This window comes from Cryphonectria parasitica (genome assembly GCF_011745365.1).
Source record: "Cryphonectria parasitica EP155 unplaced genomic scaffold M406scaffold_3, whole genome shotgun sequence".
NCBI classification, from domain to species: domain Eukaryota; kingdom Fungi; phylum Ascomycota; class Sordariomycetes; order Diaporthales; family Cryphonectriaceae; genus Cryphonectria; species Cryphonectria parasitica.
The window spans coordinates 4,153,122-4,168,031 of NW_024468911.1; the positions used below are offsets into that span (position 1 = coordinate 4,153,122).

At 52.7% G+C, this 14,910-nt stretch overlaps 4 protein-coding genes across 4 annotated transcripts; all 4 read left to right on the plus strand.

Moving 5' to 3' along the window:
* Positions 1–1,679: 1,679 nt before the first annotated feature.
* On the plus strand, positions 1,680–2,593 carry M406DRAFT_355736 (uncharacterized protein). The gene is made up of 4 exons (XM_040923238.1): positions 1,680–1,734; positions 1,804–1,911; positions 1,997–2,164; positions 2,240–2,593. Exons 1-4 carry the CDS (start codon positions 1,727–1,729, stop codon positions 2,553–2,555), a joined length of 600 nt encoding a protein of 199 aa, XP_040778818.1. The 5' UTR covers positions 1,680–1,726; the 3' UTR covers positions 2,556–2,593.
* Positions 2,594–5,733: 3,140 nt separating this feature from the next.
* Positions 5,734–6,808, plus strand: M406DRAFT_355737 (uncharacterized protein). Its single transcript, XM_040923239.1, has 2 exons — positions 5,734–6,052; positions 6,140–6,808. The coding sequence occupies exons 1-2, from the start codon at positions 5,804–5,806 to the stop codon at positions 6,200–6,202; spliced, it is 312 nt and encodes a 103-aa protein (XP_040778819.1). The 5' UTR covers positions 5,734–5,803; the 3' UTR covers positions 6,203–6,808.
* Positions 6,809–7,070: 262 nt separating this feature from the next.
* On the plus strand, positions 7,071–11,054 carry M406DRAFT_350781 (P-loop containing nucleoside triphosphate hydrolase protein). Its single transcript, XM_040922575.1, has one exon. The coding sequence runs from the start codon at positions 7,139–7,141 to the stop codon at positions 10,766–10,768; it is 3,630 nt and encodes a 1,209-aa protein (XP_040778820.1). The 5' UTR covers positions 7,071–7,138; the 3' UTR covers positions 10,769–11,054.
* Positions 11,055–11,999: 945 nt separating this feature from the next.
* Positions 12,000–13,413, plus strand: M406DRAFT_252519 (uncharacterized protein; the record flags this gene model as incomplete). Its single annotated transcript, XM_040916853.1, has 4 exons — positions 12,000–12,176; positions 12,317–12,595; positions 12,715–12,786; positions 12,892–13,413. 4 exons carry the CDS (start codon positions 12,000–12,002, stop codon positions 13,411–13,413), a joined length of 1,050 nt encoding a protein of 349 aa, XP_040778821.1.
* Positions 13,414–14,910: the final 1,497 nt, after the last annotated feature.

Sequence of the window (14,910 nt, forward strand, 5' to 3'; positions counted from 1 at the left end):
CGAAATAGGTTCAGTCTCGGCCCCACATTGTCACGCACGCTCGACGTACATGAGCCGCTGCCCGCACAGCCAGGAAAGAGGAGCCAGAGTCTGCTCCGTGATATCCGCAGATTAGATCCGAGGCCGCCATGTCATAGCACATTTGCTGCACATTTGCTGTACCATAGTAGTAGTACACATGTCCTCATAACAGCGACCCGACCCATCCCCCAGTCCTCGCCCCGACCACCCCTGCGTGGCCAGGTCGACGCAGACGGGCGGGGGCCACTGATCTCAGACTTGACTCAACATGCTTCATCGATTGGGGACAAAAGAGCAGACAGAAGCCCATAAACTCTTCTTCTCAAGGTGAAGCGGGGCGCACGAGTTCATCAGATTGGTCACAGCCATCCTTTAAGCCTGTTTTGTCTTTTGTTTATTTTTGTATTTTTTTTTTTAGGGGGGGGTGGGTGTTTGTTTTCAGCGTATATTCTGGGACGGATAGATGCCTTGACGATTATTTTTGGCCGTATGAAACATGAAGGGAGGCCTGCCATCTTTCATGGGATGTTTGGGGATCTTGTTTGTAGTAACTTTCGAAAAGACAGGAAAGAGGGAACAGAGGAGAAAAGAAAGAGGCAAAAGGGGCCAGTCCGGCAGGATTCAATTTAGATGAGACAGTTATTGCCGCTTCGTGCCACAAGAATATCTATTAGTTCTCATTGTTGGTCGGAAACAGAATTGTTGTTTGACTGGCTTTCTGGGGATTGAAATTCTCCTTGTGGCGCAATGCGCGGGCCTGGCCGTTATGTGGCTGGTACCAACCTGCTATTGTACTTTGGCAGATTGACTGTGGCTGGTGGTTGGACCTGACAGGGGTTTTCTTTTGAGGGGCTCGACTTTGAACTTTTGCCTGCCCCTCCAGATAGACGATTTGACTGACGCTTTGCTTGTTACGAGCTGCCAAAAATCCCACCCAAGTGACTCAAACCCAAACCGCGACAGCAGTCTTTCGGTAGCAACTCGCAGCGACCACCTCCCAACACACACACTGTCGAATTTCCATCAGTCGCATAGGCCTTTCAAGAAATTCGTGGTTCCCCTCGACTGTGCCCATTTTCTGACGAAAGAAAAGCGACCGAGCAAATCTCTCTCTCCCCGCCTCCCCCATCCGCACACGACACACCTTTGTCCATACCAATCGTCAAAATGTCGTTGACGAATTGTCGGTTCTACGGTGAGTTCGATCTCGAGGTGGAGATTTCCTCTATGCGCAAGAACACTGGATTAACGATCTCGGTGCAGAGGAGAAGTATCCCGAGGTGGATAGCTTCGTCATGGTGAACGTGAAGCAGGTAAGCCCAACTAGATCCCCCTCTCGTGACCGCGCTCCTCGAACCGCACTGACAAGCGAGTTGGTAGATCGCCGACATGGGAGCCTATGTCAAGCTCCTGGAATACGATAACATGTTTGTACCCTCTCCAAACCCGAAAAGCCCCCGACCTCTCGGGATCCCCAGTCGACTAACGAAGTCTCAGCGACGGCATGATCTTGCTCTCCGAACTTTCCCGAAGACGTATCCGATCCATCCAGAAGCTCATTCGCGTCGGAAGGAATGAGGTCGTCGTCGTTCTCAGAGTGGACAAGGAGAAGGGCTATATCGATCTCTCCAAGCGTCGTGTTTCGCCCGAGGACATCATTAAGTGTGATGAGAGGTACAACAAGAGCAAAGTTGTCCACTCCATAATGCGACAGTGCGTGGTTTCCCCGGCAGCGAACTTCAGATGTTATGATGGGTATGTGTGGCTGACAAAGAGATACAGCGTGGCTGAGAAGACTCAGACCCCGATCGAGGAGCTTTACGAGAGCATCGCTTGGCCCCTGAACCGGAAATACGGACACGCCATCGACGCATTCAAGCTCAGCATTACGTGCGTTGCCACATCCTCTCCTGTGTCATAGCGACCACTCACCACCTCTCTGGGACCTTTGATTGCTGACCTCTTCACGCATCAGGAACCCTGACGTGTGGACCGACATCAAGTTCCCCAGCTCGGCGATCGAGGAGGAGCTCAAGAGCTACATCTCCAAGAGGCTGACACCTCAGCCTACCAAACTGCGTGCCGATATCGAGGTCACCTGCTTCGGCTACGACGGAATCGATGCTATCAAGACTGCCCTGAGGTATGGTCTTCATCACTTGACATGTCAAATTGACCTCCCCCCAGCTGACTGATTTTTTCTTCTTCCTTTTTGTAGCCGCGCCGAGGCAAACAACACCGACGAGAACCAGATCAAGGTCCGACTCGTCTCTCCGCCGCTGTACGTCCTCACCAGCCAGTGCCTGGACAAGAGCTCGGGCATCGCAAGACTCGAGCAGGCCATCGCAGATGTCAAGGAGAGCATCGATGGCGCCAACGGCAAGCTTACGGTCAAGATGGAGCCCAAGGCGGTCACCGAGTCCGATGATGCCGAGCTCCAGGCCCTGATGGAGAAGCGCGAGCGGGAGAACGCAGAGGTCAGCGGTGACGAGAGCGTCAGCGAGTCTGATGACAACATTCCTGCCGAGGTCTAAATGTCTTTTTGCCTTCCGCATCTCTGGCGTAATGGTCTAGAAAAGGGATTTTGCAGACGAACAAAAAAGAATGTGATCAGGCTGCGCATGGTAGAAAGGTTGAGCATTGGAGTGTTTGACATGCTGCCAAGCGCATAGAGCTTTATTGATTCCTGACGGGGGGCAACTATGCGAGGAGCGAGCTATACAGAAGAAGGGAAAAAATCTCAAAATTGACACAAAAAGCAGATCAAGATCATGGTCTCTCTGCAAATTACACCTCGCGTATGGCCCTTCCTCCTGCTCGTCTGCTGTACCTTTTTTACCAGACATTCAGGCGCGGCTACACTTGACCTTCTCAATAAGTCGTCTTGGACCACTGCGTAATTTGACTTCTCGCAGGTTTGTCGTAAGGCACACAATTTGGCCGTCACAACAGCATTGATGAGTTGAAATGTTTCTCTAATTTGCAAATTTTTTTTTTTTTAAAATTTTTTTTTCTGGAAGGGGGAAAAGAAAGAAAGGAGAAAAAAAGGAACAGTCGAACGTTCTCCTGCCAATAAATTTCCGCTGTCGCAAACGGATTGGTGTGCTACATACACAAGACATGGCTGACTGGAAACTGACGTTATCTTCATTTCTTTACACCCCCTTCCAATTAGATACATACATAAAATTGGATATGATAGATGTTGGTTTATGTTAATAATATCGGACTACCCTATTCCTAGGATGAAGAACCTGGACTGGGTTGGTGGATGGGAAACGCCGTTCGTTTCTTGGAGTGAAAACGAGACAGGCCCACGTTAACAGCGTCCAGCGCAATCTTGAGCTGTGGCCCAGAAGCTGTATGCCGAGCCAATGGCAGTGCACAGCTGCCTTATGATCCACCCCACCTCCCTCCCGCAGGTGGGTCCCACTCCTCATTTGCTTCATCTGGAAATTCCAGGGCGAGCAAGCAGCAGCAGGCAAGAAGTGTAGTACGAACAACTGCTGTAATGTATGCACATATCCCATGGTGCTTCTCACTTGTTGTCATAGTACATAAATACATACCCACATATATACATACTTGTCAGTCCGGCTCTTTCACTTGTTTTCCTCTTTCTCACGTTTCGACCTCCACGTACCTTATCGCGGCGGGCTTTGGGGCTTTGCATCCTAAACACTATTCCCCCAGTAACAGTAAACTAACCTTGCGCGTCGTACTCTAGGCACACACACACACACACACTACCCTGGTTATAGGAAGCTTAGCGTCAGAACCCCGCCCCAGCTGGAAGCGAATGCCATCTGAACATTAGGACGGCCGGTGGGGAAGAACTCTTTCCTTGCTGTGAACCGACTTCGACCTTCGATACTTCCTCCATCTTTCCCTAGAGCACTTGTATGTGTGTGTGTATGTGAACGAACCCTTTCCAATTTCACATCAGCGAACCTTTTCGCTTTCGCTGCCCTTGTGCTACGCCCCTCCCCTCCGGGCCAGCAACCTGACTTTATCGGACCTTTGTGGTCTGCTCCAGACTGGAAGGGGTCCCAAAACCGACCAACAAGAAAGAAAGAAAGAAAACAGTAGCACAGCAGCTCCCCTTCCCAGCCGCCGGTTGTTTGCAGATAGGAGCAAAAGGGACGCCCTTGAAGGACCAAAGGAGGGACAGGCGAACCTAACGCACGTGGGTCACACGAAGAGCGTGTAGACGGCAAGATGGCGGATGGCACTCCCAACCAGCAGCAGAAGCCTCCACACTCGACGGCCGCCTCCGACGCCCACCCTGATGACCCCCAGGTCCAGCTCGAGGCCAAGGTGGAGGACGCAGAGACGAGAGCCGCAAGGGAGGAGCTCAGGCACACCGTCATATCAGACAAGAAGGGTTGCACGGACCCGTCGGACCCAACACTGAGCAACGACAACAAAGACAACGCCGCCGCAGCCGGCGACGACGACGATGACGACGACGACGACGACGAAGGCGACGACGAAGAGATGAGTCTGCGATCTGGAAAAGATACGTCTCGTGGGCTGGCACCGTCGGGTGGAAATGCGGCCCACACCAAACGGGCCCCATCACCCAAGAAGAAGCGTGCACACGACGAGGTGGACCAGCACAAGGAGGGCGATGGCCATCGCGTCAGCAGTGGTACCGATTCGGACGGCGGCTGGGTCATGGTCGACGGCGACGAGAAGGATGAGAAGCACCGGTCAGAGCCGCAGAAGAAGAGGGCAAGAGACGAGACAAGCCCGCCCGCAGATATACGCAAGACGACCACGGCAGTGAGTTCTCTGCGTTTTCTTCAACATCTCGCCAATCAGGATTGCAAGGCATCTTTTTCCTTTTCTTTTTTAATACTGACATAACGTGCTTTCCCCAGGCGGCGACATCGTCGTCTGTCTCCGCCGGCTCCGAACAGCCCAGCAAGGGCGACCAGAAACCACAGACCTCGGCATCTGCCTTTGCCGCCTCGGGATTCTCGAAGCTTGCCGCCTCCTCCTCGTCGCCATTCGCCTCGATAGGAGCCAATAAGAGCGTCTTTGGCGGCGGCGCTGGCGCCGGCTCCTCCTCCTCCCCTTCTCCCTTCGCCGCCCTCGGTACCTCTTCGTCCTCGAACAAGCCTGCAGCGCCGGAAACCCTACCTAAGCCCACGCTGAGCTTTGGCAGCAAGAACCCATCTGCACCATCGCCATTTGGGACCATCAATGGCTCAGCATCTTCGGGTTTCGGTGGTGGCAGCAGCGGCGGCGGCGGCAGTGTATTCGGTGGTGGGAGTGCATTTGCTAATGCCCTCGGCGGGTCCAAGATCAGCAGCTTTGCATCGCCTGGCGGCCCCCTTCTTGCTACTAAGAGCGATAAGCCTGCGAAGCCATTTGGTGCACCAGAGAGTGATGCCGAGGACGAGGACGAAGATGGCAGCGACAGCGAAGGGGACGAGCCTGGCGGTAGTGGAGGGGATGGTGAGAAGGATGACACCGCGAGCAGAGCCGAGTCGACGCCCGCAGGCGGAGACGAAGAGAAGAGGACCAAGTACAAGAAAGGTATGGGACATCAACAAAGCCATTTTTTGTATTTTCTTTTGTTTTCACCATTGGATATGCTGACCGCTATTTCGCAGTGTTTGTTGATGACGGCGAGGCTGGAGAGGCCTCGATCATCCAAGTACGTGCTCGGATGTACTATCTCGACAAGTCCACCAATGCGGAAGGCAAAGAGGAGATCGCATGGCGGGAGCGCGGCGCAGGAATCCTCAAGGTCAACGTGCCAGCGGATTCCGTCATGCTCGACCCGGAGACCGGCGCCGCCGATGCTAAGACCTTTGACAGCTCGGCCCTGAAGGAGAGCACGCCCGAGAATCCCAGGCTGGTCCGATTGCTCATGCGACAGGACTCGACACTGCGCGTCATATTGAACACGGTCATGCTTGCCAGGATGGAGTTCCAGCTTAAGGAAGGCCTCAAGTCAAAGAGTGTGCTGTTCACAGCCATCGAGGGCGAGGACGCTAAGCACGTCCAAGTGCAGATGAAGGTACGTATCTCTCTTGCCCTATCTGGCCCCATTCTATTCTGGTGGGGGATAGACGGAAGCCTTAATTCTAACTCGCGTCTTGTGCAGATGAGCCCACAAAGCGCAGATACCTTCCTTAAGGCCATCGACGGTATCAAGAAGAAGCTGTAGGAAGAGGCTGAGTCTCGTCAGGAGCGCGGCCAGAGCATAGATGGTCCTGCTGAATGGACCCGCTCCCCCCTATTGAGCAAGCTGCCGTTGGATTAGGATTGACTATAAACAAAGACTCAAGTCTGCAGTCTATGCTGTCTTTGGCAACATACAAGGCGCTGCTCATGAGCCATGTCTTTGGGGGGAAACTTACTTTACGCAAGAGAGAAACGGATGCCCATTGAAATGATGCAACGTTCCTCAGTGGTATAGCTATGAGCAAGAAATACCCACCTCCTTTTTGCCCTTCTCAAGGTTCCCTACAGTCGTTGGGGGAAGGGAATTTTTTATTTTTTTTTTCAAAACAGTATGAGGGTGGGCATATGTTCCTGTTCCTGTTCCTGTTCCTTCTTCCTTTCTTCTTCTTTTGCATCGCAGATGTGTATATACTACAACAAAGATGGGAGGGTCGGTCTCAGGATGGGCATACATGACGTGCACGTGATAGATTTAAGGCTAGCAAAAGAAGAGGTTCTCGCTCGCTGCTATGGGAACGAATGAAGACTTGCATGACTTTTTCTACCACTTGTCAAATCTATTAATCCGACATACGATTTCGGAAATTACATCTACGTTGTACTTTTTTCTTTTTCCATGATTTGATATTTTCTTCTTTTTATCTATCTTTCTGTTCAGATCTTTCTAAAGGCGTACTCAGGCTGTCTTTGACAGGAACAACCCAGGTCAGCTGTTAGCGCGTTGTTCCCGCGTCGTCGACGTCAAGTACTTTATCAAATATCTACTTGTTAATATGGAAAGTACCTGCCACAACCTCAGGCAATAACGTCATTTCTCTTGTTCACACGACTTGCATAAATTCTGCTGTACAGCTGCAGACTTTGTTGCGTCGCAACACAATTCCCTTCACAATGATAAGTTAGAAATGTAGGAGTCATCATGTCATCTACATCAGGACCGCCTCTGCGCGCCCGCAGAGGCACAGGGAAACGCAAGAGGACTGTCGAGGTCCCAGAAGCCACGGATCCATCGTTACCCACAACGACCTCGCCAGGGCCAGTAGAGCAACCTCCAGGGCCAGGACCAGAAGTCAAGCTCGAAGAAGTGGGCGAAACCTCCACACCGCCACCCTCAAAGTCTCGACGGAGCGCAGCGTCCAAAGCGAAGACAAGACCAACGGCCATCAAGAAGGTGTCTTCCTCGTCCTCCTCCGTCCCCGCCACCACGACGTGCCTTCTGGACCCATGGCCACCCTACTTTACCTCCCTCGCCACCACACACCGCGCTCTGAACCTCGTCTTTACCTTCTGCTGCACGCGCAAGCACCTGGCCACGACCTTTGAGACCATTCGTGGCGCTGTGGAGGGCCATACCAAACGCCCGCTGCTGGTCTCCGACGTGGCGGCCATCATGGCGCTGCGCCCGGAAGGGATCAACTTTGGCTACGTGGACGAGGTCATGCTGCAGATCGATGTCAAGGGCGCCGAGAGGGATGGAAACTTCCTCACGGGCCGTGGAGGCAGGGGGTTTAAGAACCAGGGGCTCGCGCCAGATGCGAGCGTGGGTGGTATCACGGGCCTCGAGGCCCTCGGCGCCAGGGGACATCCCGACGACGAGGCGGCTCAGCAGGCGGCGGCGGCGGCGGGCAGGGAGGTGCTGTACTTTGAATTTGTGGATGGTGACCTCAAGAGGCAGGTCGCATGCCGCAAGACGGGGGAGCCGACGAGGCCGACAAGAAAGCTGCGAGAGGAGGACCTCAAGATGCCCGTGTACAGCCAGAAGCAGATGAGCGAGCTGATCGGGAAGAGGAACGCTAAGTTCGTCAGCGCGGTGAACGAGTTCATCAACCGCTGTGTGACGGACCAGATCGACCCGGAGATGGCTCTCAGGAGCAAGGCGGAGGAATTCATGCCTGTGGAGCCCGAGAGGGAACCCGAGGTCGAGCCGAAGGTGCTGGAGAGCACGCTCCCCGACACGATACCAAAGGAGAGGAAGAGCATCCCCGATATCGTGGCCGAACTGAAGGCCAGCCCCTGGTACACGGGGCAGATCGTCCCTGATGGGCACAGGGTCTTTGAGGCGCAGGAGCCGGTGTATGGTGACCTGGACTTCCTGCTAAGCCAGGGCCTCGTAAATGCGCTGTACAATGCCAAGAACATCACCCAGTTCTTCGCCCACCAGGCTGAGGCCATCAACAGCCTGCACGCCGGGCATCATGTGGTTGTGAGCACGAGCACGAGTTCCGGCAAGTCGCTGATCTACCAGCTGCCTGTGCTGCACGCTCTAGAGCAGGATCCAAACACGCGTGCTATGTATATCTTCCCGACCAAGGCGCTAGCCCAAGACCAGCGGAGGAGCCTGAAGGAGATGCTGACATATCTACCTGGGCTGGAGGACACGCTCGTGGAGACGTTCGATGGGGACACCCCCTGGAAAGAGCGCAATGCTATTCGTGATGGCGCGAGGATCATCTTTACGAACCCAGACATGCTGCATATCACAATCCTGCCGCAGGAGGAGCGGTGGCGGACCTTTTTGCAGAACCTCAAGATCGTGGTGGTCGATGAGCTGCACTATTACAACGGCCTGATGGGCTCGCACGTCGCGTTCATCATGCGCCGCCTGCGACGGATTTGCGCGGCTGTGGGCAATCGCAGGGTTAAGTTCGTAAGCTGTTCTGCCACGGTGGCGAACCCAAAGGAGCACTTTCAGACCATTTTTGGGATCGCAGATGTCCGCCTCGTTGACTTTGACGGGAGCCCGAGTGGGCGCAAGGAGTTCTTGTGCTGGAATACGCCGTTCAAGGACCCAGGCGACCCGACAAGCGGGAGGGGCAACGCCATGTATGAGTGTGCGAGGTTGTTCACACAGCTGATCCTGCGGGGCGTGAGGGTCATTGGTTTCTGCAGGGTGCGTGAGCAGTGCGAGAAGCTCACCGGCGCTGTCAAGCACGAGCTGGAGAGGCTGGGCCGGCCAGAAGTCGTGAACCGTGTCGTGGGCTACCGGGGAGGCTATACGCCCCAAGACCGGCGGCGGATCGAGAGCGACATGTTTGAGGGAAAGCTTCTGGGCATCATCGCGACTACGGCTTTGGAACTGGGTGTCGATATTGGCAGTCTTGATGCTGTACTGACTTGGGGTTTCCCTTACACAATCTCTAATCTTCGACAGCAGAGCGGCAGAGCTGGGCGGAGGCTCAAAGACTCGCTCTCCATCCTGGTTGGCGATTGCTTTCCTACGGATCAGCACTTCATGCAGAACCCAGATGAGCTCTTCACAAGACCACATGGAGAGCTGCAGGTGGATCTGGACAATATGCTCGTCAAAGAGGGCCACATACAATGTGCAGCCTATGAGATGCCAATACGGCCCAAGGACGACGCCAAGTACTTTGGCGAGGACATCGAAAGCCTCTGTAAGGAACGCCTTGTCAAGGACGACTTGGGCTTCTATCACACCCACGATCGGTTCAGACCTCTCCCGTCCAAGTTTGTATCGATACGCGACACAGAAGACGACCACTTCGCCATCATTGACATCACCCACGGACGCAACGTCGTGCTTGAAGAGCTCGAAGCCTCTCGCGCCACATTCACCATCTACGACGGCGCCATCTTCCTGCACCAGGGCGTGACCTACCTCGTCCGCGATTTCAACCCAGAGAAGCACATGGCACGCGTCGAAAAGGTCAAAGTCGACTGGACCACCATGCAGCGGGACTACACGGACGTCGACCCAATAGAGACAGAAGCCATCCGCAAGATCAAAGGATCCATGTCACGAGCGTTCCACGGGACAATCAAGATCACCCAGGTCGTCTTTGGTTATTTCAAAGTCGACAGGCGCAACAGGGTGTTGGACGCCGTCCACGTCGACAATCCACCCGTCGTCCGCTTCAGCAAGGGCATGTGGATCGACCTGCCCAAACGAGCCCTCGAGATCCTCGACTCGAGGCGCCTGCACGTCGCGGGCGCGATTCACGCCGCCGAGCACGCCATGATGAGCATGATCCCCAACTTTGTCCTTTCCATGCCAGGCGACGTGCGAACTGAGTGCAAGAACAGCCTGAAGGAGTTTGCGCGGCAGGCCACCAACCGCAAGCGGCCCGCGCGGCTGACCTTTTACGACGCCAAAGGCGGTGCGAGCGGCAGCGGCATCAACACCAAGGCCTTTGAGCATGTAGACTTGCTCCTCCAGCAGGCGCTTGCGCGGGTCGAGGCGTGCCACTGCCTCAGCGGGTGTCCCGAGTGCGTCGCCAGCGAGTTCTGCAAGGACTCCAACGAGGTGATGAGCAAGGCCGGGAGTGAGGTGGTGCTCAAGAGCCTACTAGGCCTACACATCGACGTGGACGCGCTGCCCATGGGGCCAGAGGAAGGGTTTAACCGGTATGGTCCTGCCGAACTGATCGAGACGGTGGTCCTGGCCACGCCGGTGCGGCCGAGGGATCGGAACGCGGTAAGGCTTATTGATGTAAAGATGGAGGAGGTGGAGGATGGGGATGAGGCGACGGGCTTGGCGGGAATTCCGGAGGCGATCTCAGAATTAGGGCAAGGAAGGGCCTCAGGCTGAGGACCGCCGCGCGCCGAGGCAGTCTCTGCCGAAATGCTGACGGAACTTTCCACCGGAGTCGCGTCGTTGTCCTAGTGTTGCGTAGCTGAGCTGACGGCCGGACGGGGCTATACCTGTATAATGTGCACCCTTTCGTCATATATACCCACTTATCGATCCCGCGGTGTCGGAACGTTGTATATAGTCAGAGGTCTAGAACCAATGTCAAGGGCGGTCATCATTCAATGTACATTTGGTATTGATTTACTTCAAGGTAGTTTTATATGAGAGAACATGTGCGAGTCCTGTCTATATAGGTCACATCATCTTCAGCTTGAACGGGGGACGGCCATCCTAGTGGTGCTCGCATAGAACGCATAGAACATATCTTTAGGCAGTCAAAACCTTGCTGCACAATGTGATGATTAGAAGAAGATAGATCAGTACAACATCCTACCTAAATAGTCTTGACAATATTAGTTCTCCCGAACCTAAAAGATGGTCTCATGCCTTCTCCCGAGGCATCTCTCGAGGCGTGCTTCACCTGTTGTATCGTAACCTGCTGGTGCCAACACCATCTATACTATGGTCATCATATTTGTCACAGCACAGACAAGTCTCTTTCGATCATTAAATTAGCAGTGGCCGGATGCGGACACTAGAATATGGTGGTGATTTATGAAGAGACGATGAAAAAAAAAAATGTCTCACCCGTTTCGAGCATAGCTAGATAGATACCTCAACTAGTAGTACCCGGCTGTATCGAGTCCAAGCGTCCCGGTTGTTGTCTATTGTATTTTCTTTTTTCCCCTCGTTCTTCCGCAAGAATCAATTTATCGAATATGCTCGCAAGCCCCCTTTGAAGTGTCCGTAGATGCTTCCCTACTCATTCATTCTCTGAACGAATCTTTTTTTTTTTCCCTCTCTCTCTCTGCCTACGTATTATTGTCCCACCGCAAGCAGTAAATAACCAACCATTGACTAGTCTTTTGAACAACATTCTTCCCCTCCTCTAAATATTACCTGCCTACCGCGGCATTGTTCTATTACCACATGAGAGCTGGCACATTTGCCTCTCGCCTCTCGCACATTTTTTCTCTCTTCCTTTTCCATTGAGCCACTTCATAAATGGGCTTTCTCTGAAAAAGAAAAAAAAAATACATTGAGGGAATGCAGCAAGCCTTGTGTGCTCGGTCGATGGGGCCTTTTTTTCTCCTGAGCTGTTGACACAATGTCCAATTTCACTGATCCTATGCCATGGTTCCCACCGCCCGGTACGGCCGCCAATGATGATCTGGGACCTAGTCTTACTATAACCGTGTGGATTTTGACCGTCCTTCCTCTGCTGTTCGTCATCATGAGGATATGGGGGAAGATTTGGACGGGGCGGAAGCTTTGGGCAGATGATTATGTGTTGATAGTAGCCTGGGTAAGTGATGATGTGAAACCCCCTTCCCCTCTCGCTTCTTCTTCTTTCCTTTTTCTTTCTCCATCTTCTTGATACTGGGTCTCGATTGCAAGCATCATCGTTATCATGAAAAGCTAATATTCTTTCCTTCTACTCGAAAGATCTGTATGCTTGCTGCTGCCATCTTGACGACAATCGCAGTGCAGAGAGGCTTCGGGAAGCACCAATGGAACGCACCCCCAGACTTCCTCGAATCAACCTTGACGTTCGTATGGGTCTTTGGAAACCTCGTTCTTGTGGCCAGCGTGTTGAGCAAAAACTCGTTTGCCCTCACGATGTTGAGGCTGGTCTTTCTCGATAGCTGGATGAGATTCGTCAGTTGGTTCATCGTTGTTACCACGAACCTCTTCCTCGTTAGCAATATTGTCTTGGTCTGGGTTGTCTATGGTATTACAATGGCGCAGTAAGTCCCCCCCCCCCCCCCAAAAAAAAAAGCAAGAGAGAAAAAGAGACGAAAAGCAAAAGAAGAGGTTTCACCATGATTGTTACATACGGACAGCTGACGACACGCTGTGACTCTTGCAGCCCTGATTTTGGACCTTCGACTCCCAGAGTACAAAAAGTGGTGGCAGTCTATGGGATTTTCACAACCGGTAATTACAGCAGTCCTCTCGCCCTACTCTTTCCTCTGCATTCCTAATCTGACTACACACAACACACATTGCGGCCACTCCAGCTAACTTCCCTCAAAGCCTACGCTGCAGCAATGGACTTTACCCTCGTAGCCATGGCTTGGGTTCTCGTGTCCAGACTAAAGCTCCGCACCAGGGGTGAGCGCATCATCGTCGGCATTGCCATGAGCATGGGCGTCTTTGCTGGCGCCGCCTCCATCGTCAAGGCCGTCGAGCTGCCCGCCATCTCGCTGCCCGACTACAGCTACCAGTTTGCCAGGGTGCACTTCTGGTCCATCACAGAGCCATCTGTCACGATCATCGCCACGTCGATCCCCATGTTGCGGGTTCTATGCGAGCGCGACGGTCGGACCAAGGCGACTGGGCACGCTCATTCCGAGAGGCTGGCCACGCTTGAACCGAAGCGGACTGCCTCGTCGACCTACTCTTCTGCGGGGGAGAGGACGTTGTATCGCCTGTCGGATTATTCGACGCAAGGCACTGCCAAGAATGGGGACGGGGATGTCGAGCTGGTCGAGGCAGGGACGGGCCAAAGAGAGGAGCTTCACAAGCTGGGCGAATGCTAGGCATGAGGCATTAAGTAAGTAGACAACAGGATTGTCAGCTTGATTAGGGGACTTAGATGGGAGAAAATATAGAATCTGTCGGACATCGATCAGAAGATATTTCGTCATCGATTAGACAGATCAAAGAGGACTTGCATTTGTTTTATCAGTCTCGTTTATATCAACGCAGGTCATAAAACAAGATATAAAAAAAGGAGAAAGGAACAGAAGAGGAAGAAGAAAAAAAATAAACAGATAAAAGTATAGAAATTGATTAATCCTGATAAGGTCTAATGTATCATAGTGCGACATACTATGCCTACTGAAGATATTAAGCCACTTGAGTGGATCAATCAAGTCGGTGCTACATCGAAATGAGGCAACACTAGTTGAGTGGTTGAGTGATGAGTGAAGCTGGTCTGGTGCTTTGAAAAGTCCTCATAGAACAAAAAGAAGAAGGGGAGAAGGAGAGAAGGAGAGAATTGGGCGTGGGATCGTGAGCAGGAAGGAGCAAGCAACAGGGGCTGCAATGTACAATTATTCCAGTCATTGTTGAAGGCGGGAATCCAACTTCGATCATCTCATCGGCGAGGCTAGGCCCCCTATGAAACCTACAGTGGCCAAGTCTCACAGCTTGTAAATTCTCTTCTTTTCCTTCCTACCAGACCTGGTCCCACAGGCCTTGTCAGTCTAGGAGAGGGCCGAGCAGCTGACGGTGTTCCGTGAGCGCTGGTGCGTCTCTAGTGGACTCCTGTTGCCTGTAGAACCGACCAAGGGCCTCATTTTCCAGCGTGCTGAGTTGCAGACTCCGTTCGACCCCGTAGACGAGCTGCGTCTTCTCGTAGTCCTCGTCGCAGAACATGTGTCTTGTATCAGCTCGAGACAGAAGCCATCATGACCTTTCCGAGGATACAGAGCGGGAAATCGTTATTTCCTATCGTATAGGCGGTCCTCATAAGCCTTTCCCATTCTCACCATAGGAAATCCAGATCTCTAGGGAAAAAAGTTTATACGTCATATCAGATAGTATCAAAGGATACAACTCTTTTCATGTTCTATCTAAATCTGAAAGGGAAAAGACAAGGCAAAAACATAAGTTGTGCGTTTGCTGCAAATAACAATTACATTCCATGTCATCGTAAACTTCTTGCCCCGAGCTTTGCATTTGTCTCCTATGTATCGAGCTTACCACAGCAGTTGAAAAGATCAGAAATATCACATCATACCATTTCCAGAAACTAGCGAGCTTTCAGTGGTCAGAACCTTGGAATATATTGGGGGATGACCTGGGGACTGTGCCGGTGGACCCCGTCGAAACTGCATCTGTGTATGTGTGTGAGAGAGAGAGAGAGAGAGAGAAGTATGCGTCAATTCAGGAAGCGTCATTACTGGTCATTTATGAGTTTCCCTGATTCTGGGCGGTACTAGACAAACCAATATTGCGTGGAAATAAGACGCGTGTCAGTGTTTGAGAGCTGTTCTTCCTTTTCTTCTTCACGAGCAATGGCATTCTGAGTC